The sequence below is a fragment of the Symphodus melops genome, assembly GCF_947650265.1.
Source record: "Symphodus melops genome assembly, chromosome: 11".
Classification (NCBI taxonomy): domain Eukaryota; kingdom Metazoa; phylum Chordata; class Actinopteri; order Labriformes; family Labridae; genus Symphodus; species Symphodus melops.
The window spans coordinates 13645431-13662313 of record NC_136701.1 but is presented as its reverse complement, the minus strand read 5'-3'; the positions used below and the strand labels follow the sequence as shown (position 1 = coordinate 13662313).

Here is a 16883-nt window from a genome sequence, read left to right as displayed (position 1 = left end):
CCTGACTCTGTGTTGTGTTCAGGGTCACTATTGCAACCCATGCCTCTTTTGGCGACGTGTAACAAAACACGTGTTGTGTTCAATCGTAATAAAGACTTCCTAAGCATGTTGTAAGGGAAACCACTGATCTGTCAATAAGCATTTAAGTATAACAAGTTAAAGGAGTCTTTCCATTCTTTTAAATATAAAAAAAATTCAAGGTACACAAAACAATGGATGGATTGATGGTGAATAAGAGGAAAAAGGAGATAATACAAGTTTTCAACACAATTTGTAGGAAAGGGTTAACTGAGTTTGAGCGATGTTCATCATGTTCGAGAGAACAGATTGAAAAGTCAGATAGTTACACCTGACTCAGACAATGAACATCAAATCTCCCGTGATTTTCTCTGTTCCTTCCTGGAATATTTTCTGCTTGTGCTTCTTTATTGAGTAAAACTCTGGATTATTTTCTTGTGCTTTCCGTACCCTTGAAGGAGAAAATGTTTGATGAGGCTTGCATACTAAAACATTCGTACTATCATGTAATGTTAAAGGATAATTATAATGTGGGTGAAGCTTAACAATGGTAACTGAAATGCACACATTTTTGTAGACTAAAGCATAGTGTCAACACTCCCCGTAACTAAAGAGTTAACCAAAGAGGCTTAACTTAACCCGTCTAAACAAATCTTTTCCATCAGGGAACATTTTTGATAAGGGAAAAACTTTTAGGCAACCGGACAAAGTTTTTATTCCTTCAATGATGTAAATGGCCTTCTGACAGGATGAGCCAATCAGCTTGCTTGGCACTCTAGTCTGCAAGTTACTGTGTTCCTTTTTAAATCCACCTCTTTTGTTCTTCAGACTTTGTATAAAAAAGGGGCCTCCTCTGTTTCCTGGGTGCTCCTAATCGGTCTTCATCAGGCAATAATTGTAGAATCAATCTTCACTCTGGCTGCGCTGCATCTGCTCCTGAATCCTCTGAAGAACCTCCTGCATCCTCCTCAGCTGCAAAGGGGCACAAATGAAGGAGCAGTGATTACCTCCGCAATAGAGGAAACGAGAGAATGAGTGAGGCAGTTAAAGAAACGCACCTCTTCGTCTTTCTCAAAGATGAGTCTTTCCTGCTCTGTGTCAACGGCAGCGAGCGGCAAAGGGAAATCTGCTTCACTTGCGTCTTGATACCTCTCACGCAAACTAAAACACAAACAAACACAAAGAGAATCCTCAATGGATAGTTCAGATTTCTTTAGTGGAGTTGTAAAAGGTACTTATCAATAGTAACTGTATTGGCCTGCCTGTCCCCTTTATTGAAGACTGGTCAGAGACAGGTGTGTGCAGAAGGGTCTTTTTTAACACATGAATTAACAAATTATATGAAAAAACTACTTCATAAATGACTATGTTAGCGTACACTACATTTAGAAATGTCAGCAAGATAATTTGTTAGAACACTACTTCATAACACATAGGTGTAATACTGGCTGGAATCTCCTATATGTAATACACTTATGATTGACAAGCACATCATACAACCCTCCTTCAAAACAAATCATTCTCCTCCTGGAGAAGAAAAGAAATAGATCAACCAATCCAACCGTGTGCATCCTGACCCCACCCACCTGCGTTTCCTCTCCTGCACCACCATGCGCGTCATGTTCTGGATGCACTGAGCTCTGAAGTTCTCGTAGTGGGTCTCTCGGGTCACATCTTTCAGGTCTTGCATGTGCGTCCTCACTAACATGTTCCTCAGCAGCAAGAAGTCAGAGTGAGCAGGGTCCTCTACTGAACATGCAAAGACACAAGACTTTTTTCAGACTTTTTTTTTTTTAAAACCTCAAAGAAGAAAAAAAAATGCATTCTGGGTGTGTTTGTCTATTTGTGCTTTTTACCTTCAACTGCCCCCCAGGGATAGATACGACCTCTGAACCTCCGACCTTTACTCTCCACCTGAACGTTGCTCCCAATTACGGCAAATGGGATGCTGCCCTGCAGAAAGATGGAAGGATATCTATTATAAATAAAACTGACTCCAAAGAGAAGGCACAATTTAACCATGGCTGAGTCAGGGGAAGAACCTTGAGTATCTGGTCCTGATACTTAAACTCTTCATCCTCATCTGAATCGCAGTCAGGAAACTGGTAGATGTTGATCCCAAACTGCTTGATCTCCCCTCTGATCTAGGGTGCATAAACAGGTTCAGGATCAGGTTTGAGGGAAAATAAAACTTTTTCTACAGAACTCTGGTGACAATTGCACTACATAATACTGAGTCAAATAATTAAAAATGTAATAATTATTTAAAATGATTCAACAACATCACAATAAATTTACCAAAATAACCTGTTGCCTTAACTGTGCTACGTGTCTTCAGGGTAACAAAGTTTCTGTGTCTTACCTGCATCTTCTTTCTAAAGACCTCCTCTTGTGTCAGGCTGTCAGCTTTGGCCAATACGGGAACTATGTTGACTTTTTCATGCAAAGCTTTCATGCACTCTACATCCAGAGGTCGAAGACTAATGGAAAACAAACAAACACACGTAATAAAAAATGGGCTCAATATGTATTGAACAAATTCTAGATGAAGCTCTAAAGCTTCCTGCATAGAAGTAGAACATGTTGTCAGTGTACCCGTGGCCAAAGGGAGAGATAAAGTAGAGGCAGCAGTGCACTCGGTTGTCCTGGATGTTTCTTCTGTTCAACCCGCTCTCATCTCTGAAGTACTGTTCAAACTGCTGGTCGATGTAGTCTTCTATCGGCTTCCAGCTGGTGCACACACATACAATCTGTGTGACTAAAACAACATCCTTGCAGTCAAATTGACACTTGTGACACGAGCATGTTCACTGGACTTCAGATAGAATCAGTTGAAGATTGAATCCATGATGCTGGAGTCAGTGTATGTGTTAACTTTCAACAAAAGCTTTACACACATACACACATGCACTCCTGAACATTTCGAGAAATTTGAGGACGGCCTAAGATCATATTGAGCTTTTATTTCACGCGTTACTCACAGTGGGAGATATTTCCTGCTCGACAGAGGGGTTGCTGGGTAGGGAGGCGAGACATGACATCAAAGAACACTTGCGGAAGTCACTAATGTTTACAAAGTCTACCAGTTTTTTCCCTTTATATCAATGCTACATGTTATTGGATGTGTTCATAGCATAAACAAACTAATAGAAAAGAACTGCAGAAATGTGTATGAATCCGTTGTGTGCATATGTGAAATCATTGTCTGATACAGCTGCAGTTCAGACTCCACTGCGTCACATCTGGATTAAGCAGGTTTGAAAGTGGAGGGACTCAGATTCAGGAGCGCAATAATGACTTCACCTCTCTGTATTGTTGATGGCATCTCCGAACCCTGGTGTGTCTATGATGGAGAGTCTCAACTTGATACCTTTCTCCTCAATGCCCACAGTGTGTTTGACAATGTCGACCGTTTGATCGATCCGCTCTGCAGACACATGCGTGAGAAAAGTTACTAAAGCTACACAGCTAATGGGTTAACAGTGTGCTCTTATGCAGATTAGAATGTGACAGAAGCATCTTATTGTACACCAGAAAAGTAATGTCATTCCAACAAGGCCCCTGCTTAATTTAAACAAGCCAAATCTTAGTTAACAGTGCATGCAATATTACCTTGTGCATTGGGAACCTTTCTGTCTTTGTTGAGGTCAGTGAGGAACAAACTGTTGATAAGTGTCGATTTACCGAGGCCAGACTCCCCTACAGAGAGAAACACAACAGGCCAAATAATCATTAACTGAAGTTGAAGTTTATTTTATTAAAAAAAAAGACTCTCGCCTGCAGCACAGTCCCACTTATGAAAGACTGGTTATGATGACTGTCTCACTCAAACCTGTTGAAGTATCCCAGTAAGCAGGACTCACCTACCACCATGAGCGTGAACGTGAAACCTTTCTTTACTGTCTTTCTGTGAACCTGATTTGGCAATGTGGCAAACCCCACATATTCCTTGTCCTGATCCTGCAGGAAAAAACACAAACAGATCATGATCGAATGTAAATATTATTACTTCAGGAGAATGACCAAGGCGAACAGAAACAAACCTCTGGAGAGTCGTAAGGAGCAAAGTGTCCCCAGGGGCTTCGTGGTCGAGAGGCCGGGCTTAGTGGCGAGTCAAGAGACACCTGAGTGACGACCTGTCGCCTCAGCGGCGGTGGATGAAACTCTGTGTTTACTCCCATGCGATTTGGTCTGGGAGGGACCGTTGGAGAGCCAGCAGAGTGAGAAGGGATCGGGTGGGGGGTGGAGGGAGTCCCAGGTAGGCTAGGGATCCTCCCGTTGGTTCCCATCCCAGTTTCCTCTGCCTCAGAATCGATGGGTGCTGATGTTTGGTGCAGTTCACCAGGCTGACAGACAGGCGGCAGATCCCTCATGGCGAAAGGAAACTGAGTGTCTTCCTGGTCTTCAATGGACAGGCTCGAAAACTGGGACCAGATAAAAACATTTGTTTCACATATGGACAATCAGATGGGTCAAGAGTTTGAACTGTTTTTCTAACTTTCACATTTTCTTATCAGTTTGCTGAACTGATGGCATTATTTTGTTAGTGAAAGGTTAGAGTAATAAAAGACTAATTAGATAAACTGCATGTATATATGAGAGAAAGAAAGAACATTTAGGCAGGACTAAAAGAAAAAATTGACAATCATATTATTAAGAGACAAAAATGTTCAGTAAAGCTTTTTTAGGTTCTTTAATCAAACATTTATTATCCTTTTTTGATTGGCTGAAGATTTACTTTAGGAGACACAAAGGGGAGGTTTTACATGGCATGTCTAAGAAATGTCAAACCCTTCAGTAGAAACTATGTTGCTTCAGTTGTCCGCCTATTTTTCTCTTCAAGTGGTTGTCACATAATATGGTTTTGAAGTATTAAGAATTGATTGTTGATGTGTCACTTTGATAACACTGCAGGAGGAGAAGAAAAAACAGTGGCTGCTGGTGACCTCAGACAGGGCCACGCTCTCCGAGTAGATGACCTGATGAGCGTGTGTTTTGTAGCAGTGACTTACTCTACTCTTTCTTTACTGATTATCCCTGACCTGTGATCTCATTATACAATTACTGAGTCCCTAGTCCATCTGTCCAGGCAGAGTAACAACAGTCTTTAAGATGTTGGGGTTGCTAAAAACTAACTAGATAAACTAACTAGAGGAGAGAAATAGTTTTTAATTCATTTGGAATAAACTAAATCCAGTCTATCTAAAATCACCGTGCTAACCCAGTCAGAAGCAGAACAACAAAGTCCTCTGTGTTTGCCTGACATCCCTGTACCTGTCAGCTCTCATTACCCATGAAGCTTTGCAGAAGGCTTAACCCAGCTTCTAATGCTGTGGCAGGGTTAGGGATTGGAGATTTAACTCTTCAACAAACACATACAAAAACATACACTATCAAGACTCAAACTATAAAGAACAATTAAATAGTCATCTACAAACTTGTCCTACCTCCTTTTCTGAGAAAGTCGCAGCTTTTTGAACAAAGAGAACAAAACAGAAAATATAATTTCATGAAATAGGAAATACAAATACATTAACACTTGTCGTAAAAGCTTAGGCTTGACAACGGGCATTTTTAGATTTGTCATTGTGAAGTAAATGTTAGGCTTTTTTAAAAAAGCTGCCCTATTATTTCCCTTTGGATAACAATAAACAAGCCTTCAGCACTAAAATACAGCACTTAAATAAAGTTAAAACGAATGGCTACAGCAACGCATTTCCTAAAGCAAACCTAAAAAGGTCTGCATTGACAATAAATTATAAGCAAAGGTCAATTATAACAATTAAACTGTCACAGTTTCAAACAAAATGGCATAACAAAACATGGTGCCTTCTGTAATATTCTTTACGCCATAATACGACAAACTCAATTTCAATGGACCTAAAACCTTTGTGTATAAATACAGGTGTGATGAGTTATTATCGAAACGTTACCTTTCTTGTTGCTGCGGAATCTGACCGGAGAGGACATGTGCTCCATTACACAGCAAACACGGCTCTTCAAGCTTTCCACAGACCAAAAGCAGAAATTGGATCAACTGCAGTGTAAGTGATAATGACAGACAGACCAAACTACAGGCCTATAAGAACTCATTAAATGTGGTCAGCTATATCATGTATGCGTTAGTTTTGTGCGCGCGACAGTTCATTGGGCTGAGGCTGAGCTCCGGATTCAGTCCGCTGAGTCGTGCCGCTCTGGCGTGGTCTTAAGTCTCAAACCACCGTGTCAGACAAGACAGAGCGGATTTTAATTCCTTGAAAACCTAAGTGATAGACCTACTACTTCAGTGCAGGATGATAAACACAACAACAGCCAGCATTGGCTACTTCTCCTTCCTTCTTCTATAGGAGCCTAGGCTACAATAAGCGTCCTACTCCTTCCCCTACATTTACTTGTAACCTGTACCTCTGGCTAAAACACTTAAAAATAGACCTTTTACAGTGTGTTTTTTCCAAGTATTAACATATTTGCTCATGCATTTTTTTATTTCTAGGTTGTCGAACAGATTTAATAAAAAATGTTGTTCAGTGTGCAAGACTCACTTTTGAGATGGATTTTTGAGTTTGAAACCATTGACCTTTTAGTTGAAACACGCCCCTCTGTTTATGTGGGAATCGCAAAATAAGGAGCCCTAAAGAAGTTAATTCTTTGTATTTCTTTAAACAAGTTAAAATAGGTGTGCCCTATAATTTGGATCTATTTGGCCAATTGGATATTCATCCAAATAAACCAAGAAATCTCAAACACTTAAACCTAGTAATGATTGAGAATTGGCTATGGAGAATCATTTTTTGTTAAGATTGTCCTTATGTGTACCCGAATTCAAAATTGGGAAGGATTTTAAAGCATTGTGAGCCAGGCTTAACTTTAGCTTTTGTTTTGTATGACACTTGTTACATCAGGTGTGTTACTGTAAAAATATAAAATAAAAAAAATGGCAAGGAGCTAAGGCAAATGGCTAGCGTATGTAGCGTTTAAATTAGCTTATTTTTTGTTCCCATATTTTGCCAAAAACAGAGTTTTTGCTTGATTTGGCCACAAATGTTGACGGAGGAGACGTGTTACAGTCTATGGCTAAAACACATTTTAGAAGCTGGTTTATAGTTAGCCTATACATTTTTATATTCAAGCTAACTATCATATTTTGTTATGTTAGAAGATAAAAGGCACACACTCTTCAAGAAGTTGACGAGAGCTACTTTTATGATTAAAAAAAAAACACAAAAACAAGCTACAATTCTACAACATGTGAGGGACTAAAACTTAGTCCATTGTTACCCAGCTTTCCTTGGAGTATTCCTTTTGAGTTGTTGTCCAAAATAAATATTATACCACTGCTGTCTCGCTGTATCATAAATAGCTTCCAGAAAACACTGCTGTTTATGGTCTGCAAAAAATGACAGTAAATACATCCTGATAAATAACGGACCCTTGCATCTTAGCTTAAAGTATAGAGTGTGATGTGTTTCACAGCTTGTTTACAGAGGTGACACAGAGCGCATAACTGAAAAATTAGCAGGCCAGTTTTGCCTTATCATAGATGATTTAAATCATCATGTTGTCTGACTATAAAGCCAAATTTGAGTAGATTTTAGAATGACAAGGATTTGTTTCAGCTTGTTGGCAAATATGAATGCTGTTTAGAAATCCTTATCAAAATTACATTCCAGCCAATATGTCTCCAATTTCAATAATACAATGTTTGTATGACCATTTACTAATTTAAGCATCAGTTAAGCTCTAGTATGGCCATGGTTGAAACCGCATAAATACTTGTTAACAGAATAATAGGAGGCATATTTAATGTGCAAGGCAGTTGTTAAAGTAGTGCACAAAATATTTACGAAAGACGCAGTAGTCCTCAATCAGCAAAATAACGGGATAACAGGATCTTCCAGTGTGAAATGTGAAATGTCTTCACAAAGTGTTTTCTCCCTTAAACTTGTCCTTTTCAGAATGTTCCTGTATTTTCCATCACATTCAACAGTCAGAGAAAAGAGTTGTCCTCTGTAGAGCTGTCCCACAGAACTTTGCATACTCTCCTGGGCCTGTTAGACTGATCCAGCAGCGACTTGTTGGCCTGCTCTGGTTTTGAGGGCTCATGCTTGGCATTTGGTTGTTCCAAGGAGTGATTGTGTTTACACGTTTCAAACCCATTTTTGCTCGAGTCTATCCTTGAAGATTTGCAAAACTGAGTTTCGTCTTGTGATTGTTCTTCACATTCCTTGCCTAAACAAAATTGTTTGTTCTCAGTTCTTTTATCACTGTTGTCCTGTGTGGGAAGCTCTTTGTCCATATGGCTTTCAAATGTGCGACTTTTGTCACTCTGAGCTTGGTTGTTAAACTCTGTGTGATTGATTGCACTTTCTGAACAACCCTTGGTGTCTGGACTCGTTGTTTGTGTCCCGGAACAGTACTTTTTTTCACGAGAGTCAATAGACATATTCTGGTTGTGTAAGTGCTTTGACTGGTTATGATTGTTCCAGAAGACTCTGCGCAGTTGCTCAAATTCCGATAGCAGAGGTAGACCGATGTCTAGGTGCATCAGAAAGTTCCCAAGCCATTCCTCCAGCTTCGAAAAAGACGGACTGAAAGACAAATAATTGTAATGGTTAGTGGCTGAAGGGCCCAATATGCCCTATTGCAGTAACAAATTGACTTTATTCTGTATACTATTCTGCACTGTATCAATTCAGCTTGTTTGCATAATGCATTGCTAAGTACAGTATTCACAATTTAGGCAGTTCACTGTCCATTAACTCCACAGAGGTACTTGATCTCACTTGAATCGAGAATAATTTTCTAATAGCTCATAGTAAGGTCTGCAGTAGGGTGTGTACACTGATACCGTTTATCAGCATCCATGTCACAGCAGAGGACAGCCAGCGGCAGGAAAGCTGATGGGCACTGTGGAGGGTACTGCTGTAGAAAATCTGCTACATTTAGGCCAAAGTCATTTGACCGGGGAAGGTCATCTGGGTCTGCACTCACTCTACCTATTATCTAAAAGAAATAGCAAATTTAGCTTTAAAATGCACAAGATACTTAATAAAAAAGGCATGTGTGACATTGTTTCATACTAGGAACTAAATTGTTTTGACAACGCAATCTAGATAAGAAATTCCTCCGAATGTTCTTACCTCACACATCATTATACCAAATGAAAAGACGTCCACTCGTTCATCATAACTTTTCCCTAAGAGGTGCAGAGGGAATGATGGAAAATTGTTAACCACATTCAGAGATCCTGTGTTCACAGTATTTACATATTACTCCAACCTTTTTAATCTGAGAACTACTTCCATCACAGTGTTTACATTTATTCTAAAATTTGATCAATAACAAAAGCTCACATTTTGGAACCGAGTGTCGTAAAGGACCCTCACTACCATGTCATCTGTCCAATCAGGTCCAAAAAGGCTTTCATTGTCGAGTTTGCCTGAATAGATATTGGTTTTTAAGTCTTGTGTAGAGTGTGTCAACCTTTCCAGTTCTTAGTTTTCCCCTTGCGCTTAACAGTCATTAAAAACCTCTATTCCTCTTGGTGGAAATATTATGTTTTTTGCTTTTCTTGGCATAGCCACCATCATAGCCTATCATATATCTTGTTGACATGGCTGGATATTGATGTAGGCTGCAGATACATTACTGTGATTGGCTAGGTTCAGACATTAATAAACTTTACAGCAGCTTCATGTTTTTAATTGACAGCTGATACTACTCCAACACTGGGAGGTGACTTTCATACTCTTTTACTTTTAATTTAAAAGGCCATGCCTTTAACTGGTTGCTTAAGACCTTCTATCCTCACCATTGATCATCTCAGGAGCCATCCAGTAGGGGTTTCCTACCACAGTGTACCGTTTTCTCCGGTCAGGCCTGCGGAGCTCTGTCAGGGTCCCTTTTCCAGGCCTTTCCAGAGAAGATATTTGGCTCTGATTTCTGTCCTCCATCACCAGCCTGGCTAGTCCAAAATCTGCCACAACCACAGTCTGGTTCTTAATATGGAGAGATAGAAGGAAATATGAGCACCTACTGATTCATTTGAGTCTTCCTTGGCTGGTTTTTAATCAGTTATGGATGTGAAAAAATAATAATAATGTCAGTTCGAACTATACAGTTTGATGACTTTGAATAATTTTAAGTGGAGCTCTAAGCTCCATCTATAGATGTGTTTCATGTGAAAGAACGTAAGACAACAACATTAAAAAAAAAAATGAAACTGTTTCAGAATTACACAGACTAAATTGAGGGTCATGATACCAGTTTTCTACATGAATCTTTAAAACCTTACAAAGGACATTTTAAAGGTTTGATAGATTTAAATTAATCCAATTATTTTAGCAATTTGGAATATTGTCTACTACAGGCTAGATACATAAAAGTAAACTCCTCTTGTTTGTTCACAACAGTTCCTTTGTATGGAAATCTAATCAGTTAAATTAATATATTATCATATTATTGTTCATTGTAAATTTAGATGATTGTATAATATACATATAAATATATATATACACACACACACACACACACACACGCACATACATACATACATACATACATACATATATATATATATATATATATATATATATAACTGATGTTTTCTGATGTGTATTATGACAATAAGATCTTACCTCTTTGACCAGGCAGTTGTGCGAGTTAAGATCTCGATGGATAACATTCATGGAGTGTAGATAGGCCTTAAAAGGAGAGATATTATATATGTTAGGGTAAATACTGGATAATTTTTTAAGTCCCCCTTGGATTTAAGACAATTCTCCAAAAGACTTACCATTCCAGCTGCGATGTCTTTGGCAAAACCCACTCTAGTTCCCCAGGGAAACTCCTTGTCCTACAACAATAAAACGCTACCTCAGTCTACCTTGACATTTCTCACAGAGAAACATAAAAAGCCTATTTAACTTACCATTTTAATGATGGTCTCTCTGAGAGTTCCTCCCTTGATGTATTCAGAGACGAAGTTGATTCGTTTATCTTTATAAAATAATCCAATGAACTTGAGAACGTTTGGATGGTCCAGGCAGCGCATCACCTTCACCTAAATTGACAAGAAATATTGCCTCATGCCATTATAGCAAAATAAAACATGCTCAATTAGTTGGTGTGGTTTAAAACCTTCTAAGGAACATTATTGATTCAATTATGTTATCTGTAGTTTAACATATTTGCCTGAAAATCATCTGGAAAAGGAGTAGTGGTTGTACCAATTGTTACAACTTGAAATCAATTGACACCAACTGATTATTATTTTCAAAGATAGGAAAAAGAAAGACTCAAAATAAAATTTTGTTGGTCCTAAGCGTTGTGGTATTATAAGTGTGTAATATAGTACCAAGTCATAACTAAACACAAAGGCAGGCTAGTGTAGAGTTAACTTTGATCCATTAGATTTAATGTAAAGTTTGGCTATCTTATTCTTTGTAACAATGACCTAGTAAGTTTGGTAAATATAAGAATGGGAGTATGTCTAACTTGAATAAATCTTGTGGTCTTACCTCCTTTAAGAAAGTCTTGTGTGTCTCTTCGTCAAACCGTATCAACTCTTTCATCACCATCACCTCCCCTGTCTCCTGATGCGTTACCTTTATTAACAGCAATAGTTTAATAATATGATGATGAAAAACTGACAGTTATGTCAGCGTAACCATGAGGCCGAAAATGTGATGAAAATTGTTTTTTTCAGTACCTTGACAGCCTGTCCAAAGAAGCCTTTTCCTAGTACTTCTCCAGGGATGAGGTCTGAAGGTCTGAAGATGCGATGGGTCCGATCTCCAACGTCTACTCGAAGAGACTCTGAGCGAATCATGTCCCTTCTATTAGATAAAGGTGACAGTGCTCCAGGGGACAATGGACATTTATCTATACTACAGCTGCGCCTGTGGAAGAAAATATACACCTGAAGAACAAGGAAAGAGAAGAATGAACACGTGTCAAACAAGAGTCAGCACTTACTGAATATGTCTGGATCGTATTCCCCTTGGCCCTTGTTGCTGAGGCAGGGAGAGGCTCATGTTGCTTGGTTCATTCGTCTCCCCCTCTTGACTTGGTTCTTCCTCGAGACTCGGAAGTTTGTGGGCTGAATTGAGTTTGTTGTGGACACAGGGGTCAAGGCAGGGGACATCTTCCTTGGCATTGTTTAAGGGAAGTAGGCTGTCATTTGAATGTGGGTTGTGCTCAATAGTCAGCTGCAGCGGTCTGCTTGTGTCCTGAATAACAAAGTGGATCTAGAGAAGGAGATATAATGTTGCCTTTAAGTGACTTTGCAATTAATTGTCTCTCTCAATGCAAGGATGTTCAACTGCTTCTCATTTAGCTGTGTTTTATTGCTGAAATGAAGGACTGCTTGAGGCTCACTTCTTCTCTTGAAATGTTGCTGACAGGTATACCGTTGATCTCTAATACTCGGTCGCCCGTGTGTATAGAGGACAGCAGGTCAGGGCTGAGCAAAGATGTGTCTAACCTGAGGAAGAATAACATTGAGTGATTGAGTTTAGGAAATGATCCACTGGTATTGAGGCCTTCTGTTTTCAACACTTAAGTTTAGCATTCTGGCTGGTACCAATTTGTAAAGCCCAAGTGAAAGTGATGATGTTGAACAAGAGGTAGATAGGCTTTGATGTGCCTTCTGATTAACAGGTCAGAAAGCATTTAATAATAAACCAGTCAATAAAATAGGACATTCTGAAGCATGTTCTGTTTTATTGACTGGATTATCAAATGGCACCATAACTGTAAAAGCTGCAGTGGAGTTGCATCCTGTTAACTATTAGAGAACTATTTTTGGGGTAAAGTTGTACCTGAATGTAAATCTCTCACTTTGTTATGTCCTACATTCAGAGACTCACCCTGTCACCGTGACAAGAAGACCCTTCTCTTGGCTGGCGTCTGTAGTTAAAGCCAAGCCTCCTCGGCCACCTTCATGGGGAGGGAAAGACACCAGGGCCACCATGTGGGGACTCTTGCTGAGTGGAGAAGCTGACCTTGTAGTTGGTACTATCCCCTGACTGAAACAGTGACCACTGCAGAATAGGCAGAGTTTCAAAGAAAATAAAGACGTTTTTCCAAAGCAAAAATCATTTTTAAAAATGAATAGTTGACTTTTCAGTTCCATTAATGTTTCAGCCACACATCTAGTTGTAAAGATCGATTGCTGAAATGTTTTCCTTTCAGCTTTAACTTACCAGTAAAGTTTTGTGCGTTCCACAAGTGTGTAGGTGTCTCCATCACCGATGAACATTTCACAGCTCACACAAGTGAAGCATTCAGGGTGGTACTTCTGCTCTCCAGCAACCTGTTTGTACAAGGAGACTTTGTTGTAAAAGATAATGAAGGGAAAAGAGAATTGTATTGTTTTTTTTTACAAGATAATATTTCTGCATTCCTGCAACCAATTCCTGCAGAATCAGGATGTTTTTAAAGGATATCCTTTTTAGAGTTAAAAGAAAATAAGCATTTTGTCTCATAGCAGGAGGAAACCAAGACACAGGAAGGCTTTCAACCTTTGTGTAGTTGGTGTTGCATGCTGAGATTCAGTATATTTTGTTCAAGCAGAGACTGTTATTCATACCTCCCACCATAATGTAACATGTTGGATATCTGTTTGGTCACTTTAAATGATCAATAAAGCAGCTATTTTTAAAACGAGCTCCTCCCCCACTATCAATCAATCTGTTTCTGTCAGAGTTAAAATGTTTTGGAGCAAGTGAGCTTACGTATATACAGAATGGATCTACTATGGCGACTTGCCAGAAATAGTGTTTTGGTTCTTTAACTGTGTGGCGTGATTTCTTCTACTGAAACCAGCAAATCCCACCGAAGGGCAAGCCCTCATCATTAATTCTCCTCTTATTCACAGCGCTATTTAAGGTAGCAAGGACAGATTTTGTATTTCTTTGACCTAATTATTAAGTTTACCATAATGAGTCCAGTTGTAATGCTCTCCTTGCAGCCGTGGCAGTGCTCTCCATAACGGGCCCAGTAGTGCTTCTTACAGTAAAGCTGCCCCTCTTTTTCATAGTACCAGTGGGACAGGATGCAGCTACACTCACAACATCTAAAGAGATGAGAGGAAGGGGAAAGAGAGTGAAATAGTGAGACGGTTGTGAGATGAACTTAGAAAATGTAGGTTATGTTCAAATTGTAAGACGATAGATATGTCACAAGGTTGTTTGAGCAAAGTAACGTGAGCCTAATTAGTTACCGAACATGTGAGACAAGGAAAATTGACCTGCCAGATCATCACACAAGGGGTCAGGTAGAACACTTCCATTAATGATTGTTCTCAATGTTGACTGTTTTTGTTCAATTATGCCAAAAATGCCATTCATTAAAATGAAAAAGTCCATGTCATCATCTTTAAAATCTAAGTCCAACAGCAAACACATTTTTTTGTAAATGTACATATCCATCCAACAGTAGATACAGCTCTAAAGTAAGACTTTAAGATCTTAGTTCATAGAAAAGAAATGATCGTGTCAATTTGGTGACATGATACCTCATTTACCTCATTTAAATCTTAGGCCCCAGAATTGAAATAAATCAAAATCATGTTGAGGCAGACTTTGTGACGTCAAAAATATCTCTCATTAAGTGTAGAATATCAGCAGATCCTGGTGGAACTACACCTCTGGCATTTCGGTCACTGATACCAACTCTCTTCCTTCCTTGACACGGTTGACCCAGTCTGATGCTTTTTTTAGTCACGATGTTGAAGCTGAGAACAGATCAGTCAGCTGGTGTTTCTCTAGCACGTCCCCTGGAGGAAATACACTTCTCTTTATTTATGGCTTTGAAAAGAGGCATTAAAGATCCTGAGCTGCTCTGATAGAAAGCCATTCAAACTACTTCTTAAGGGAAAATTAACTCATGTAGGCCCAATGGTCAGTCACATGTTATCACAAAAGTGTTCTAACTTAATGTTTCCTCCAGGCAAGCCAACTCAGATCACAAAAGAGAAGTAAACAAAGTCTGCAGATTGCAACAGTTACCGTTGAAAAAGCCACTCCTTTTTTTGCATGTTCACTGACAGTTTTTTTTAAAACCTTTACACAGAAATGCTCATCCTGCATGCATCCTGTATTAGACTGGCTGCAGGATATTACAAATGTAAAATAAAAGCTGCTTCCTTATCTCTCTGACACCACAGCCAGAGTGGGAGGTGACTTCCTGGAGAGAGTACTGTTCCATGTGTTCTCGCTCACAGCTGTAAATGCCATGCTGTTCTTACAATGGGGCATGAAAAGGTTGCCTAAGGATTAAGAATAAGGTTTAAATGACAAAACTTCCCAATGACATTATACTGAGGAAACAATACATTATGTCATATGTGCCTTTCTTAATATTGTTACATGATGGAAGTTGTTGTAAATATCCCACTTTTTATTTGATTTTGGTACACATCAGGAGTAGTGGTGTTTTTGCTATGGGACTTGGCAGAGGTTACCCTGTTTGTTTGTTTGTTTTCTAATTGACTCCAAAGACATCTCTTGCTGTTGTTGGGTATGTAAACAAAAAATCTTTCCAAGTGATAAAATGCAAATACTGATATGAATCATTATGCCACTGACAGGAATCTGTAGTCCATGCAAATACGTGTAGATCACACTATAGTGAAATACTGTATAAGGGATATGTTAGACATTCCAGTAGTCATTTGCTGATGAAATAATTAAGGAAGAAAACTATCAGGCAGCTGCAGTTTTATTTTCGACCTCCTGTCTTTGTGCTGCTGGCAAAGGATGTCGAACCTTGCAGCTTCACATCTGTGACTCCACTTTAACATCTGTTTTTATAGAAAACCCTGGAATCAGCTGTAGGAAAAGCATCCAGAATAATTATTCTCTTTCTGTTTCCTTCTCCCACAAATGTCCTCACATTTAGAGTATATCCCTCATGAGCCCTTTTTTTCAACCATGAACATCCTTTCTTTTCTAAGTTGTCTTGCTGTGTCACATGCAGAAACACTGGGGACCTAACGGCACCTGCTGAGGATGAAACAAACGTGATGTCTGAACATTTTACCCATGTCAAATGTTAAGAATCGGATGACGTATTTTCCTTCCATGGTTTTCTCCCTGTTCTCTCCGTTGTCCTGCTGAGTTTCCTTTTGGAAAAAGAAGCTCTTAAACAGAAACTTTTACTTTCAAATGGTATTGTGTTGTTCATTTCAATGCTAATTTAAAGATATCGTCTCAGTTGTGGTCTTAATATGCTGAGGGTTTCAATATAAATTGTTGGACATTTTTTGCGTAGACTTTTGAAATAGTAGTTGTTGAATATATAGCAAATAGCCACCCATAAAAATAATAAGTGTTGTAAAAAGCTTCCAGGGCCATATTTGTTCCTGTTATTGTTTTGATGATATAAACTAATCCACACATACAGATAGTTTATGTGAAAGTAGAAAGACTCTGTTTGTAGTTTAAGGGCTCTTTTTGAGGAAGTAAAGAAAATGTTGAGCCACAGTTCACTTGAGTTCTCTTTCTTTCACTTTCAGTCACTGTCACTCAAACAAACATATATCATCACCAGCTAATGACCGTTGCTCTTACCTTCCTTTCATTCCCCTCCGAAACCTCTGGTCCCGTCGTGACATTCTGCTCCTTTACTTCACTTAAAGACGACTGAAACACTCCACCCAGATAAGTACAGAGCTTATTGGCTGCATGCGCTCATAAACAGATCTTACATGTACTACAGGCGTAGTCTTTTTTTCTGCCCCCTCTCCTCTCCCTCTCTCTCTCTCTAACCCCTTCTCTCACTCACTCACAGACTTCCTGTTCATATGAGTTCTGTCTCTAATGTGCAGAGTTGCTGTGTGAGAAAAACTTCCAAACCACTGA

The 16883-nt window shown here is 39.1% G+C and overlaps 2 protein-coding genes across 3 annotated transcripts; both read right to left on the bottom strand.

Moving 5' to 3' along the window:
* Positions 1 to 620: 620 nt before the first annotated feature.
* LOC306831672 (septin-5-like) lies at positions 621 to 6408 on the bottom strand. 2 transcript variants are annotated; one of them, XM_079355874.1, is made up of 13 exons: positions 5952 to 6408; positions 5466 to 5488; positions 4062 to 4442; positions 3882 to 3978; positions 3631 to 3717; positions 3322 to 3445; positions 2614 to 2748; positions 2381 to 2498; positions 2061 to 2162; positions 1875 to 1971; positions 1605 to 1767; positions 1077 to 1179; positions 621 to 990 (listed from the first exon to the last, which is right to left on the bottom strand). In XM_079355874.1, the coding sequence occupies exons 1-13, from the start codon at positions 5995 to 5997 to the stop codon at positions 922 to 924; spliced, it is 1545 nt and encodes a 514-aa protein (XP_079212000.1). In that variant the 5' UTR covers positions 5998 to 6408; the 3' UTR covers positions 621 to 921. The 2 variants fall into 2 exon arrangements, with proteins under 2 accessions (XP_079212000.1, XP_079212001.1); XM_079355875.1 differs by lacking the exon at positions 5466 to 5488 and having other exon boundaries at positions 5952 to 6407.
* Positions 6409 to 7203: 795 nt separating this feature from the next.
* On the bottom strand, positions 7204 to 16791 carry LOC306831670 (LIM domain kinase 1-like). Its single transcript, XM_079355872.1, has 15 exons — positions 16593 to 16791; positions 13957 to 14095; positions 13224 to 13333; positions 12888 to 13061; positions 12397 to 12502; positions 11995 to 12266; positions 11729 to 11918; positions 11538 to 11624; positions 10949 to 11080; positions 10814 to 10873; positions 10656 to 10721; positions 9830 to 10016; positions 9159 to 9214; positions 8867 to 9021; positions 7204 to 8606 (listed from the first exon to the last, which is right to left on the bottom strand). Exons 1-15 carry the CDS (start codon positions 16634 to 16636, stop codon positions 8006 to 8008), a joined length of 2379 nt encoding a protein of 792 aa, XP_079211998.1. The 5' UTR covers positions 16637 to 16791; the 3' UTR covers positions 7204 to 8005.
* Positions 16792 to 16883: the final 92 nt, after the last annotated feature.